The following is a 13,708-nucleotide window of genomic DNA, read 5'->3' on the forward strand; positions in this document are numbered from 1 at the left end:
TTCTGGACAAGTCATAGCTCAAAAGGGGAATCATTTCACTAGTTAGAACTTATTTGGAACCAAGCAATAATGGAAATACTTCATAACACAATGTGGGTGCAGCCAAAGCAGTGCTCAGAGGAAAATTCATAACCCTCTGAAGGCTTAAGTGTTTATATATAAAATAAAGAAGACTGAAAGGTAATTACTTGGTGTCTAACTCAAGACAAAAGCTTCTCACTGTGCCAGGATCCCTCTATTCACAGACAGGGCAATTTTCCTAATGCATCTTCTCTCTTCTGTACCCCCAATCCTGTACACTGGGGCAGGGCCAAGAACTGGGGGGGGTATGAAGTCCTTGGTGTCCCAGCCCACGAGGCCAATGCCCCCCCCCAGGGGACACTGGACAATGTCTGTCTGGAGACCTTCTGGGTTGACAACTGGGGAGAGTGCTACTGGCATCTAGTGGGTGGAGGCCGGGGACATTGCTCAACACCCTGCAATGCACAGCATGGCCCTCAGCACCGAGAATGACCCAGCTGTGCAATGGATGCGATGTTTGTGTCCCTCTCAAAATTCCTATGTTGAAATCTATTAAGGTAATGGTATTAGGAGGCGGAGCTCTGGGGAGGTGATTAGGCAATGAAAGGGAAGCCCTCAGCAATGGGGTTAGTGCCCTTATAAAAGGGATCCCAGAGAGCCCCCAACTCCGTCTACCACATGAAGACACAGCAAGAAGGTGCCATCCATGAAGCAGGAAGCAGATCCTCACCGGACATCAAATCTGCTGGCGCCTTGATCTTGGACTTCCCAGCCTCCAGAGCTATGAGGAACAAACCTCTGTTGTCTATGAGCTGCCCAGTCTGTAGTATTCTATTATAGCAGCCAGGAAAGATTAAAACGAGTCCCAAATGCCAACAGCGCCAAGGTGAACAAACCTTGCTAAAGGCACAGGCCATTACCTGGGGGGGTGCCGGGAAGGAGCCGCTGCCACCAGGCTCCCGGTGTGGGGCTGGAAGGCGGGGACAGCCTCGTCAGTGTACAGGCCGCCGTCCTGCCGGTGGTTCAGGCTCACGAGGTCGGTCATCACCACCAGTCCTGTTTCCTAGGCAACAGACAACGCCCAAACCAACGGTGGGGAAGTGGATGCCCACGGCCCCAGAGGCACATGGGAATGAGCATGCCTGTGTCCGCCCACCCAGCGTCGCTGCTGGGAGGCCTCGGGGTGTTGTTCTTCAGTTCTGGGCTTGGTGGCACAAACTGAGGAAGTCGTGGGACCCAGTGACCATCCAGAGCCGAGAGGACCAAAAGCTGTTTGGCCCAGGTATAAAAGGCCACGTAGTGTGTGACTCCACTGCCATGAAATGTCCAGAACCGGCAAAGCCACAGGGACAGATTAGTGGTTGCAGGGGGTGGGGGAGGGGAATGGGGAGCGACTGCTCAGGGGACGGGGTCTCCTTTAGGGGTGATGGAAATGTTCTGGAACTAGACAGAGGTGGTGGTTGCACAACACTGTGGATGTACTAAATGCCACCAAATTGTGCACTTTAAAATGCTGAATTCTACATTATGGGAATTTCACCTCAATTAGAAAATGTAATCGGTTAGCCCAGTCCCTGACCCGGACCAAGGGCCAACAATTGTGGTTGCAATAATCACTTTTTTTGGGGGGGGACAGAATCTCGCTCTGTCACCCCAGCTGGAGTGCAGTGGTGTCATCGTAGCTCACTGCAACCTCAAACTCCTGGGCTCAAGCGATCCTCCCGCCTCAGCCTCCCGAGCAGCTGGGACTACAGGTGCGTGCCACAACACCTGGCTAATTTTTTCTATTTTTGGTAGAAACAGGGTCTCGCTCTTGCCCAGGCCGGTCTCGAACTCCAGAGCTCAAGCGATCCTCCTGCCTTGGCCTCCCAGAGCGCTGGGATTACAGGCGTGAGCCACCACGCCCGGCCCCAACAATCGCTTTTATTATTATCTGCATCGCTGCATAATTACTGGGAGAAACTGGACTGAAGAGAGGACTGACCCACTCTAGACTGGGCTGACTCGCATGCGTGAACAAGGAATTTAAACCCAGTTGCTTTGACACTGAGGCGTCACCGCTGATTTCCAAAAGCCAGCAGGGCCCCAGCGCCCGAACTGTCAGACGGTCCACATTCACGTAACGGAAATGTCATTTAAAAAAATAAAATTGGTGGAGGGGCAGCAAATACAGCAAATGTGAATTGTGAGAACTAGGAGGTGGGTATGTGGGTGTTTGTTGGCTAATTCCTTCAACTTTTCTGTATATTTGGAAATTTTTCAGAATAAAAGCGGTGGGGGTCGGGGGAGGGAAGAATGCCTTTGAAGTGATTTTTAAAACTGGGTTGAAAGGCATCCGCCAACGGGACAAGCATGTGCGTGCGCATCCTCCACATGCTAATGCACGCTCCCGGTACCCACAGCTTCCCGTGAGAAGGTTTCCTTCCAGCAAAGCACCCTCGACGTCATTGCTCCATAACAAGTTCAAGTTACTAGTTTGAACCTGGCCATTTACATGCATAAAATTCTGCTCTCATGTGTTTTGCAAATCAGGAGGATCTGCCCGTGACCTTTCACTGGAGAGAAACAAAAAAGAACCCTCGCCGGGCGTGTGGCTCACGCCTGTAACCCCAGCACTCTGGGAGGCCGAGGCTCTAGGCCAGGAGTTCCAGACCAGTCTTGCAAGAGCGAGACCCCATCTCTACAAAAAATAGAAAAATTGGCCAGGCACAGTAGCACATGCCTATAGTCTCAGCTACTTTAAGGCTGAGGCAGGAGGATCGCTTGAGCCCGGGAGTTTCGGGTTGCAGTGAGCTGTGATGACGCCTCTGCACTCTAGCCTGGGCAACAAAGCAAGACCCTGTCTTTAAAACAAATAGACAAAAAATTCGGCAGTTAGAAGAGTTTGGAAACTTCTGCTCCGAGCCATCTCTGGATCCCTGAGACCTTTTGTGTCCAGGCAAGAGGAGCTCAGAAGGGGACAGAGGGATCTGAGACCATCTCTCCCTACCGTGAAGGCAAACCCGGAGTCCTTGGTGATGCCCCAGGGCCATGGGAAGACGGAGGAGCGCCGGCGTCTTCGGGCCGTCAGCCCAGCCCACCAGAAGGGTCCGTCCTCCCTGGACACACCAAACGCATCAGAAACATCATAATCTTCCAGTTCCCGGAAAACCTGCAGGCAGAGGGGGACTGGTGAGCTGAGGTTTTCTTTACAACCCAAACTGGCTCTCACGCATCTAGCAAGCTCCCATTCCAACCCCTTCCATGTGCAGCATATCGCCACAACTTTAGGAGGTGGCGTTGGTGGCATTAGCCCATCTGACAATGGGCAAACTGGAGCCAGAGAGACAGGACCTGGTCCAATGTCACGCTGCAAGGGTCTGATGAATCTGACCTCATGGTCTTGCATCTGCGCCAAAGCGGCCACAGGGATTTATCGGAGACACCCGCTGGGCTCCCTGAGAAATGAACCCAATGCAGAAAGCAAATCCGATGTCACATCCAGCTCTTGACGCACTGGAAAGGGGGATGGGACAGGGAGAGCGAGGGAAGGGAAGACCCTCCACGGAGGTAGGTGCTGGAGCCCAGAGCCCAGAGCTCACCTGGGCAGGAGTCAGCCGAAAGCCGGGTCTGAGCAGGTAGACGCTCTTATCGACAGCAGCGACACACACGCAGCTGCCCCTCGCAGCCCTGACCCGCAGGTCCACGACCTCCCCGGGCTGGGTCTCGTTGGCTGAATACGTCACTGAAACCTGGACACAAACGCAGCAGGACATCAGTAGCTTGGTCCAACCCACGGTGTCTCCCCTGCCCCACCCAGCCCGTCGGTCTTCGCCAGCCCAGCTGGGACCCTGGGACCCTGGCTCTGTCACCCAGGTGGAGCTGGTCCACATCACGATTGGCAGAGGGTCCTTGTGCAGAGGACACAGGCAAGAGACGGGGAGGTCTGGGGAGGTGCTAGGGAGGCAGGTGCCAGCCGAGAGCATGTGGCACTTTGTTTTGAAGGTTGCAGAGAGAGGGAACAGGGAGCTGAGCCTGCCGTTGGGAACATGAGTGCTGTCCCTTAAGTCGAGAGCCCAGCAAGGGCAGAGAACAGCTGACCGCTTTCCCTGCATGTTAGGAACACGATCTCCATTTGGGCGACTGTAGGACACACCTCAGTAAAGACGCAACTTATGTTCCAGTAATTCCTAGAGACAGAGCAGCCCTCGCGAGTCGTGCCTGCTACGCCACGTGGAGTCAGTTCCAGATGTGACAGCCCACCCTGCCACCGTGCTGACACCCTGGAGAACACCAGTGGCATGTGCCCCACGTCCCCGGTTCGGTGCCCGATGCTCTACCTGGTTTTCAAAGAAGGTTTCAACCGCAAACTGGAGGCTGTCTGCGACGCCTTCTCCATTCTCCCGGACGTAGAAGACCAGCAGGCGGCCGAGGGGGACCATGCTGGGAGTCACAGGCAGCCGGAGAGAGGTCACGCACATGTTGACCTCGGCTGCTGGGGCTGGAGGGGGCTCTGAGGTGAGTCAAAGGTGGGGACGGGCAGTGAATTCCCCCATCCCCCCCCATCAGCTTGGCCACCTGATCGCCGCTCCAATGCACCCCACACTACGCTTCTGTCTGTGCACCGAGACAGTTCGCGTCTCCAGCTCCGGAATGCCCTTCCCAGGCTGTGTCTCTGGTCAACACAGACGCTTCCCAGCGGCTCAGCTCTAGGGTCACCTGAGGCTCCTACAGAGCAGGCTGGGCTTTGCCTAAAACCACCTGCTCTCTCCTCTCTGCCGGAAGCACCGTCCCTGCTCTGCCACCAGCACACTGCCTCCTGCGATGGCAGCAAAGCCATCTCGCTCACCCAGGCAGCATCATCCCAGCCCCCAAGAATGCCCCCGATCCCCAATCCCTCCCTCCGACTGGCCCTTCCTGCTGGGCAGACCCGAGCAGCCATTGTTTGCTCAATGGAACCAAGGCTGGCATTCCCTTCCCTGTGGGTAAACGATCCCCAAAGCACACACTTTATAAAAGATCTTAAAAGCCTGCTCAGGTGCTCGCAAACACTTTGATGCACGAGAATGAGAGTAAAAAGGCTCCCGGTCCCAGGATCCGTGCAGAACACAGAGCACCCAACGGACAGGGTGGGGGCACAGGGAAGCCCCTGGCCACCGGGGGAGGGGAGCGCTCCATTGGCCTCGGGGTTCAAATCCTGGCTCTGCCCCTTACCAGGCACTGGGGGAGTCCCTGAAGCTCCCCAAGTCACAGCCCCTTCACTTGCAGGTGGGCACGGTGCGGCCACCACCACCCCGGGCTGCTGTGGGGATTAAACGGGGCAGAGTGTGGGAGGTCTGGGCCCAGGGCCGGCCCAGGACAAGAGCTCCAGGAGACTCAAAGTCCCTATTATTTCACCCAGAAGTGAAGACACGCCCAAAAGGATGCAGGAGCACTGTGCCCAAAGCACAATTCAGGCCAGCGGTTCTCAACCAGAGCAATTCTGCATCCCCAGGGTACACTAGCAGTGCCTGCCGACATTATTCGATTGTCACCACTGGAGGGGGTGCCACTGGCATCTGGTGGGTGGAGGCCAGAAATGCTGCTCAACATCCTACAAAGCATAGGAGGCCCCCACCACAGAGCATTATCTGACCCCAAATGTTGATAGTGTAGAGGGTGAGAAACCCTGCCTTAGCATGAGAGAGTCCCTGTCTGTCTGCCTATCTATCCATCCATCTTTCTATCCATCCATCCATCCACCCATCCACCCATCCATCTTTCTATCTGTCCATCCATCCATCCACCCATCCATCCATCTTACCTCTCCATCCATCCATCCATCCAACCACTCATCCATCTTTCTATCCATCCATCCATCCATCCATCCACCCATCTATCTGTCCATCCATCCATCCACCCATCCATCCATCTTCTTCCCTCTCCATCCATCCATCCATCCATCCACCCATCCATCCATCTTCTTCCCTCTCCATCCATCCATCCATCCATCCACCCATCCATCCATCTTCTTCCCTCTCCATCCATCCATCCATCCATCCACTCATCCATCTTTCTATCTGTCCATCTACCCACCCATCCATCTCTCTGTGTATCCATCCATCCACCCATCCATCCATCTTTCTATCCATCCATCCATCTTACCTCTCCATCCATCCATCCATCCACCCATCCATCCATCTATCCATCCATCCATCCACTCATCCATATTTCTATCTGTCCATCTACCCACCCATCCATCTTTCTGTTTATCCATCCATCTTTCTATCCATCTATCCATCCATCCATCCACCCACCCATCTTCTTATCTCTCCATCCATCTATCCATCCATCTTTCCATCCATCCATCTATCCATCTATCCATCTGTCTATCTGTCCATCCATCTGTCATCTACCTATAATGCTACTGGCATCTAGTGGGTGGAGGACAGGGATACTGCTCAACATCATATAGTGCACAGAACACACTCACCACAGAGAATGATCTGGCCCCAAATGTCAATAGTGCTGAGTTTGAAAAACTCTGCCTTGGGGGCATTGGTACTACTGTTATCTAGTGGGTAGAGACCATGGATGCTGCTCAACACCCTGCAGTACACAGGATGCCCCTATCCTCAGAGAGTGATCCAGTCTCAAATGTCCATAGTGCCCAGGTTGGGGACACTGCTTTGGGCAGAAGGGTTTGGAAGAGCAGGGGGGCTAGGAAAGTCCCTGAGGAGGAAGGTAGGTCTCGTGAGGAGCAAGTGGAATTAAGGAAAGGGAGGAGGAGGACTCATAGGTAGGGGAAGAGCCTGGGCACAGAGACAAGATAGCACAGTGTGGGCCAGTGCAGGAGCCCAGCCTGAGGTTGGCCTGTCCCTGTCCCCTGCAGACATGCAGTGAGAATAGCCTAGAGACCGAACCTTTCCACTTCCAGCAGCTGGTCACTGCCTGTCCTCCTGGACCCCGTCTGGTCTCACTGGGGACATGTCCCCTCTGTCCTGAGGTGGGCTTCCCTCTCTGCTGGGTCTCGCCTTGTCTTTCCTTGCTGAGGCACCCATCCCAGTCTCAGTATTTAGAAGGAAAAACAGGAACCTTCTCCCTGCTGCCAGGCTCACCTGTCTCAGAAAGGTGGGTTAAACGAATTGGCTTCTCCAGGGCAGGAGTCGCCCGCTTGCTTCGCTGTTGGGTGATGTGGGCAGGCTGTTGGCCTGAGAGCACGATGTTGCCCCGTGCAGCCACCTCGTAGTACAGGGTGAAGTTGCAGGGACATGTGGACTTCACAGAAAAATAGGCTTCCTCTCCAACCTGTGGAAGACACACAGCATGGGGGCTCTGCCTGGCACTAATGCTGCAGCCCATCCCAGGGAGACCCCCCAGCTGCTCTGGGGCCAGAGGGAAGGTTGGGATGGCTGGGGGAGGTGTGCTAGCCTTGGGGCAGAGTGCCTGACATCCAGTCCTGGCCTCTTGTCTGTATACGAGGTGATGCTCACCTCTCTGCAGGCGCGTGGTGCTGATGGAAGCTCTTCATAAGGTGTCATGTAGCAAAGAATTGAATCTGACCCAAAGACAGAGGTCTGGCTTTTGCCCATAGTTCCTGGGAGGTGATCTCTAAGCTCTTGGAATGCCCTGCCTGATAAGGGGTCTTGGGTCATGTTAAATAGTTAACAATGTGATTTCTGGTGGGGATCTTGGGCCATGAGGTATCAGCTCAGCCTCTAGAGGGGCTGGAGAATGAGTTCAGCCACACAGGCAGGCATAGTCATTCATGTCTATGTGACCAAGCCCCAATAAAAACTGTGGACACTGAGCTCAGGGGCACTCCCCTGGCCGTCAGTACACCACGTGACACATTGCTGCTGGGAAAGTAACAATGTCCATAACTCGACAAATGAAGTTCATGTTCAGAACTCCCCTGGACTCTGCTTGTCTTAGCTGATTTTAATCTGTATTCTTTACTGTAATAAACTGTAACTGTGAATGGAACAGCTTTTAGTGAGTTCTGTGAATCCTTCTAGAGAATTCGAGAAACTAAGGGTGGTTTGAGGACTCCCAAACTGCAATTGGTGTCAGAAGGGAGAGTGGCCTGAAGAACTACTCTCTAACTTCGTAGGTGCCACTGCTGGCACTGGGCTGGACCTTCTCATTGGACAGACACTCAATGAGTTGGGTCCTATCAAAAATCCCCAAGTTTCTGGAGAAGGAAACTGAGGCTTGCTTCTTTGCCCAATGTAGGGGCAGGATTCAAACTCAAGAGGGCTGATGTCAGAGCTCCACGCTTAACCCCAAAGTTACCCTTATTCTGATATCAGGAAAACTGATGTCTCCCAGGTCCTGTGACCTCTCTGGGGGTTTGGGGTGGGACCATGTCCAACAATGAAGTCACAGCCTCCATGAGGAGTCACCTTCTGGGCCTCTGCCCTAGAGTTCCCCGCCATGCCCCATGTTTTGCAGTCTGTGACTCTCCCCTATATTTGGACCACTCCAAAGGCCCAGAGGAGGGAAATCTGGGGTAGAAGAAGTGTCATTTTCGTTGTGGGCCCTTTGGCAAGTCATTTCACCTCTCTGAGCCTCAGTTTCCCCATCTGTAAAATATAGCTGTATCTCCTAGACAGAGAGTCCTGAGGGTCCAATGAGATGATGGATATGTCATGCTCAACATCACGCCTGCACACTGTAGGTGGTTAATAAATATCATTCCACCTCCCCCTGAAGCGAGAATCTGCCTGTTTAAGGAGCTGGCCCAAAGAGACTTTCACAGCCAAATTTGGGGAATTTGAGAAGCAAAGAGAAGTAAACTCTTCAAGAGTGTCAAGGTCATGAAAAACAAGGAAAGACTAAGAAATCATCAGATTGGAGGAGATTAAGGAGATGTGACGATGAGATGTGATGTGGGATCCTAAGGACAATCCGAGACCAGAAAAAAAGTCCGTGAGTGGAAAAACTGGGGAAGTCTAAATAAAGTCTGGAAATTAGTTAATAGTTATGTCCAGGGTTGACAAATGTATCATGGGTTTGTAAAATGTTAACGTTAGGGAAAACCTATCAAAATCCCAATGGTCTATTTTTGCAGAAATGGAAAGGCTGTTCCTAAAATTAAGATGGAAATGCAAAGGATGCAGGATAACCAAAACAATCTTGAAAAAGAAGAACCAAGTTGGAGCACTCAACACTTCCCAATTTCAAAATTTACTACAAAGCTACAGTAATCAAGACAGTGTGGTATTGGCATAAGCAGAGAGATATAGATCAATGGGATAGAACTGAGGGCCCAGAAATCAATCCATAGAGCTATGGTCAATTGATTTTCAATAAGGGTGCCAAAATCATTCAATGGGGAAAAAACAGTCTTTTCAACAAATGGTGCTGGGACGACTGGATCTTCACATGCAAAATAATGAAGTTGGACCCCTACCTCACACTATACATGCAAATTAACTCAAATGGATCAAAGACCTAAATGTAAAAGATAAAACTCTTAGAAGAAAACATAGAGGTAAATCTTCACAACCTTGGATTTGGCAATGGGTTCTTCTAGATATGGTACCCAAAGCACAAGAAGCAAAAGAAGAAAAATAGATAAATTGTATTTCACTAAAACTAAAAATTTTTATTGCAGCAATGGGCACTATCAGGAAAGTAAAAAGACAACCTGTACAATGGGAGAAAATATTTGCAAATCGTATATCCGATGAGGGCCTCATATATAGAATTTGTAAAGAACTCTCACAACTCAATCACAAAAAGACAAACAACCCCATTCTAAACAGTAAGGGGACCTGGATGAAGAGTATACATAACTCTGGGTACCGTCTGGGCAACTCTGCTGTTAATCTAAAATTATTCCAAAATAAAAAGTTTTTAAAAAACAAGTGTGATGTAACGAATTACAACATATTGGATAATAAATGTCCATATGTCCATCAGCATACTCAGAACAACCACAGAAATAATGGTGGCTTCTAGCTATTTGGCTGAGGCAGGAGGATCACTTGAGCCTATGTGTTTGAGGTTGCAGTGAGCTATGATGACACCACTGCACTCTAGCCACAGTGACAGAGTGAGACCTTGTCTCAAAATAATAATAATAATGATGATGATGATGGGGAAGAAGGGAAAATTCTTTTTTATGGAAGAATCTCAGTTCATAAAAGTAAAGCAATGATAAAATTCAGAAGGCACCATCATGAAGCCCCAATGTGATAACTGCAACAAGAATTGTCAATCATGCAAAAGACACTGGGTGCTAAGTCACTGGAGTGCCTGAGTGTCACCTGCATTTACTAATCTCACCTGTAGAGGGAAAGGGCTGGCAGGAACCAGACCCAAACCAAAAATCAGATCAGCTTAAGCAAGGGCAGACCCATACGAACATGATCTCCTGATGAGATGCAACAAGGGCAGGGCCTGCACAGTAATTTCACCCCAAATTTTTTATAAACTGAATGTAGTTCAGAATGTAGGATTGTCTACAAGACACACAGACCAGGATGCTTCATAAGGATCACTGTGACGAAAAGACAGCAGATCAAGAGCAACTATGAAGATGAAAGAGCCAAATGCAACATGAAAATGAATCCTCAAAAAAAGGAACATACACACAGGTGCGCATGCACACAAACCACACAAATGCTCACGCACACTCATGCATATGTAACACATGCATACACATGCACAGGCACACGTGTGACACAATTGTGCAGTCACGTGTGCATGTGCACACCACTAAATACAAGTTACATTTTGAGAAAACCCTTTGAAAACCTAAATATTGCCTTTAATTAGAGGATATGATTGAGTTAATGGAATTCTCTGACGTGTGACAATGGCCTTGAGGTCAGATAAAAGAATGTCTTTATTTTTAGCACGTATTGTGATCAAGTATTTAAGAGTGAAGCATTAGCATGTCTGTAACTTGCTTTCAAATGCTGTAGCCAAAAAATGTGTAGAGAAATGGGTGGATGGATGGAGGGTGGATGGATGGATGGGTGGAAGGTGGATGGATGGATGGATGGTGGATGGAGGGTGAATGGATGGATGGGTGGAAGGTGGATGGATGGATGGATGGGTGGAAGGTGGATGGATGGATGCATGGTGGATGGAGGGTGGATGGATGGATGGATGGGTGGAAGGTGGATGGATGGATGGATGGTGGATGGAGGGTGGATGGATGGATGGATGGGTGGAAGGTGGATGGATGGATGGATGGTGGATGGAGGGTGGATGGATGGATGGATGGGTGGAAGGTGGATAGATGGATGGATGGTGGATGGAGGGTGGATGGATGGATGGATGGGTGGAAGGTGGATGGATGGATGCATGGTGGATGGAGGGTGGATGGATGGATGGATGGGTGGAAGGTGGATAGATGGATGGATGGTGGATGGAGGGTGGATGGATGGATGGATGGGTGGAATGGTGGATGGAGGGTGGATGGATGGATGGATGGGAGGTGGATGGAAGGTGGATGGAGGGTAGATGGATGGACGGGTGGAAGGTGGAAAGTGGATGGATGGATGGATGGATGGAAGGTGGATGGATGGATGAATGGGTGGAAGGTGGATGGATGGATGGATGGAGGGTGGATGGATGGGTGAAGAATGTAGGCAAAATATTAATTTGTAAATCAAGGTGAAAGGCATATGGTTGTTTATTATGTTAATACTATTTCTTCCTATTTCACTCTAAATTTATAAATGTCCCCCTTATAAAAAGACACCCAAGCGAAAGTTCCCTTCTGTTTGAGATCTTGGAAAAAAGAAAAGGAAAGAGCCCAAACCTTCCTCCTCTTCTTGTGCGCTAACCCCATAGCATCACAGCAACCCTAAAAGATTAGGGTGACAGTCCCCGTTTACAAACCAAAACAAGCTCAGAGTGGTAGAAGCGGAGACGCAGGCAGTGGGGACCTCCAGCTCCTCCCTTGCATGTGCCCTGGTGCCAGAAGAAGGGGCCCAGCATGAACACATCTTCCCTCCATGCCCTGAGGCTGCGCCCGGGCCCCTCAGTGGCAGTCTAGTGCTGGGGCAGGAGCAGGAGTATGCCGACCCAATGCAGATAGGACGGAGATGTCACCCTGACAGCCAAGTCTGCGTGGCCGAGCCAAGTCCTCGCCTAATCTGAACGACAGTCTGGGCAGCTGAGAGCACAGGGCTCCTTCCTGCCCCCCGAGGAGGAGGCCAAGACCAGCGTCCCCACCCCGCGCCGCCGGCTTAACAGCGTCACAGCGAGAACAGTGTGTTCGGCCAAGCTGGGCATGGTCCTGCCTGAGTTTCTCATTGTTACGACCCCTGCAAAGGGCCGCTAATCCCAAGGAATGGGTCACCACGGCGCCACAGTTCCTCCGAGCCATACCCCAGGGCCCTTCTCACGCCCAGGAGTGCGAAAGGTTTATGGGCTGGCAGGGCCCTGGGAGCTGCGACAACTGGTTTCCATTAAGAGCAGCACTTCTGCCAAGGCCAGGGCCGCGGCTGGAGCTGGAAGCCCCGTCAGGAATGCAGCAGGGTGCACGTGGCAGGCCAGCAAGCCCGCCACCAGCCCACGGGGCTAACGGGGGCGTTGACGGAACTTAAATATAGGTATGCATGTGTAGGCATGTAGATATCTACATACACGTAGGCATGCACGCACACACACATATACAGCTGACCCCGAACAATACAGGTTTGAACAGCATGAGTCCACTTACATGTGGATTTCTGCCTCTGCCACCCCTGAGACAGCGAGACAAACCCCTCCCCCTCCTCCTCCTACTTCTCCTCCTCCACCTATGCAACGTGAAGATGACGAGGGTGAAGGCCTTCACGATGATCCACTGCCACTTAAGGAATAGTAAATGTGTTTTCTCTTCCTTATGGTTTTCTTAATAACAGTTTCTTTTCTCTCTAGCTCACTGTATTGTAAGCACACAGTACATAGCACACATGACATATAAAATAGTAACATGTTTAACTGGCTGTTCGTGTTATCGGTACGGCCTCCAGTCAACAGTGGGCTACTAGGAGTTAAGCTTCGAGGGAGTCAAAGTTATGGGTGGATTTTTGATCGTGCAGTGGGTTGGCACCCCCCACCCCAGCGCTGATCAGGGGTCGGCTTCACACATCTATTTATTTATCCACTCATTTATTCAGGGTGAGTGGGATATACATATAAAATATATGTGTACATATAACATACACGCACACACACACACACACACACACATATATATATATATATGTCCCTCTAGGTGAGTGGAGCATTTGCGTGTGTGTAAAAATATACACAGACACATACATACAGGTATATACACATATAAACAAATATATACACACAGGTGTATATATACACACATGTGCACACATGCATGTCATACATACATGTACACACACAACCCTCTCTCAATAGGTGAGAGGATAAACAAACTGTGGAACATCCATGCAAGGGAATATTATTCAGCAATAAGAACAAATGAGTTCTCAAGCCATGAAAAGATGCGGAAAAACCTTAAATGCATATTTAATCAATATCTGTTCATCAACTGTAACAAATGTATCGCACCAATGCAACACGCCAATCACAGGGCCCAGAGAAGGGAAGCAGCGAGGGGAATACATGGGAACTCTGCATGTTTTGTTCGATGTCTTTGTCCACCTAAAGCTGCTCTTTAAAAATTAAGTCTATTCATTAAAAAAATATATATACACACACAATCTTCTACACATAATCTTACTGAATCGAGATTACAAAATAA

The 13,708-nt window shown here is 50.5% G+C and overlaps 1 protein-coding gene across 1 annotated transcript in view; it reads right to left on the reverse strand.

Annotated features, from left to right (window-relative positions):
* CPAMD8 (C3 and PZP-like, alpha-2-macroglobulin domain containing 8) overlaps positions 1-13,708 on the reverse strand; it is a 78,351-nt gene that overhangs the window by 37,611 nt on the left and 27,032 nt on the right. Inside the window, exons 14-18 of the mRNA XM_012664244.1 lie at positions 7,098-7,287; positions 4,341-4,513; positions 3,603-3,752; positions 3,011-3,172; positions 942-1,084 (exon numbers count right to left, since the gene is read on the reverse strand). Coding sequence (XP_012519698.1) covers positions 942-1,084; positions 3,011-3,172; positions 3,603-3,752; positions 4,341-4,513; positions 7,098-7,287 — 818 coding nt within the window. The remainder of the gene's footprint in view (positions 1-941; positions 1,085-3,010; positions 3,173-3,602; positions 3,753-4,340; positions 4,514-7,097; positions 7,288-13,708) is intronic.

The sequence above is a fragment of the Propithecus coquereli genome, unplaced genomic scaffold (genome assembly GCF_000956105.1).
Source record: "Propithecus coquereli isolate 6110/MARCELLA unplaced genomic scaffold, Pcoq_1.0 Scaffold877, whole genome shotgun sequence".
Lineage (NCBI taxonomy): Eukaryota > Metazoa > Chordata > Mammalia > Primates > Indriidae > Propithecus > Propithecus coquereli.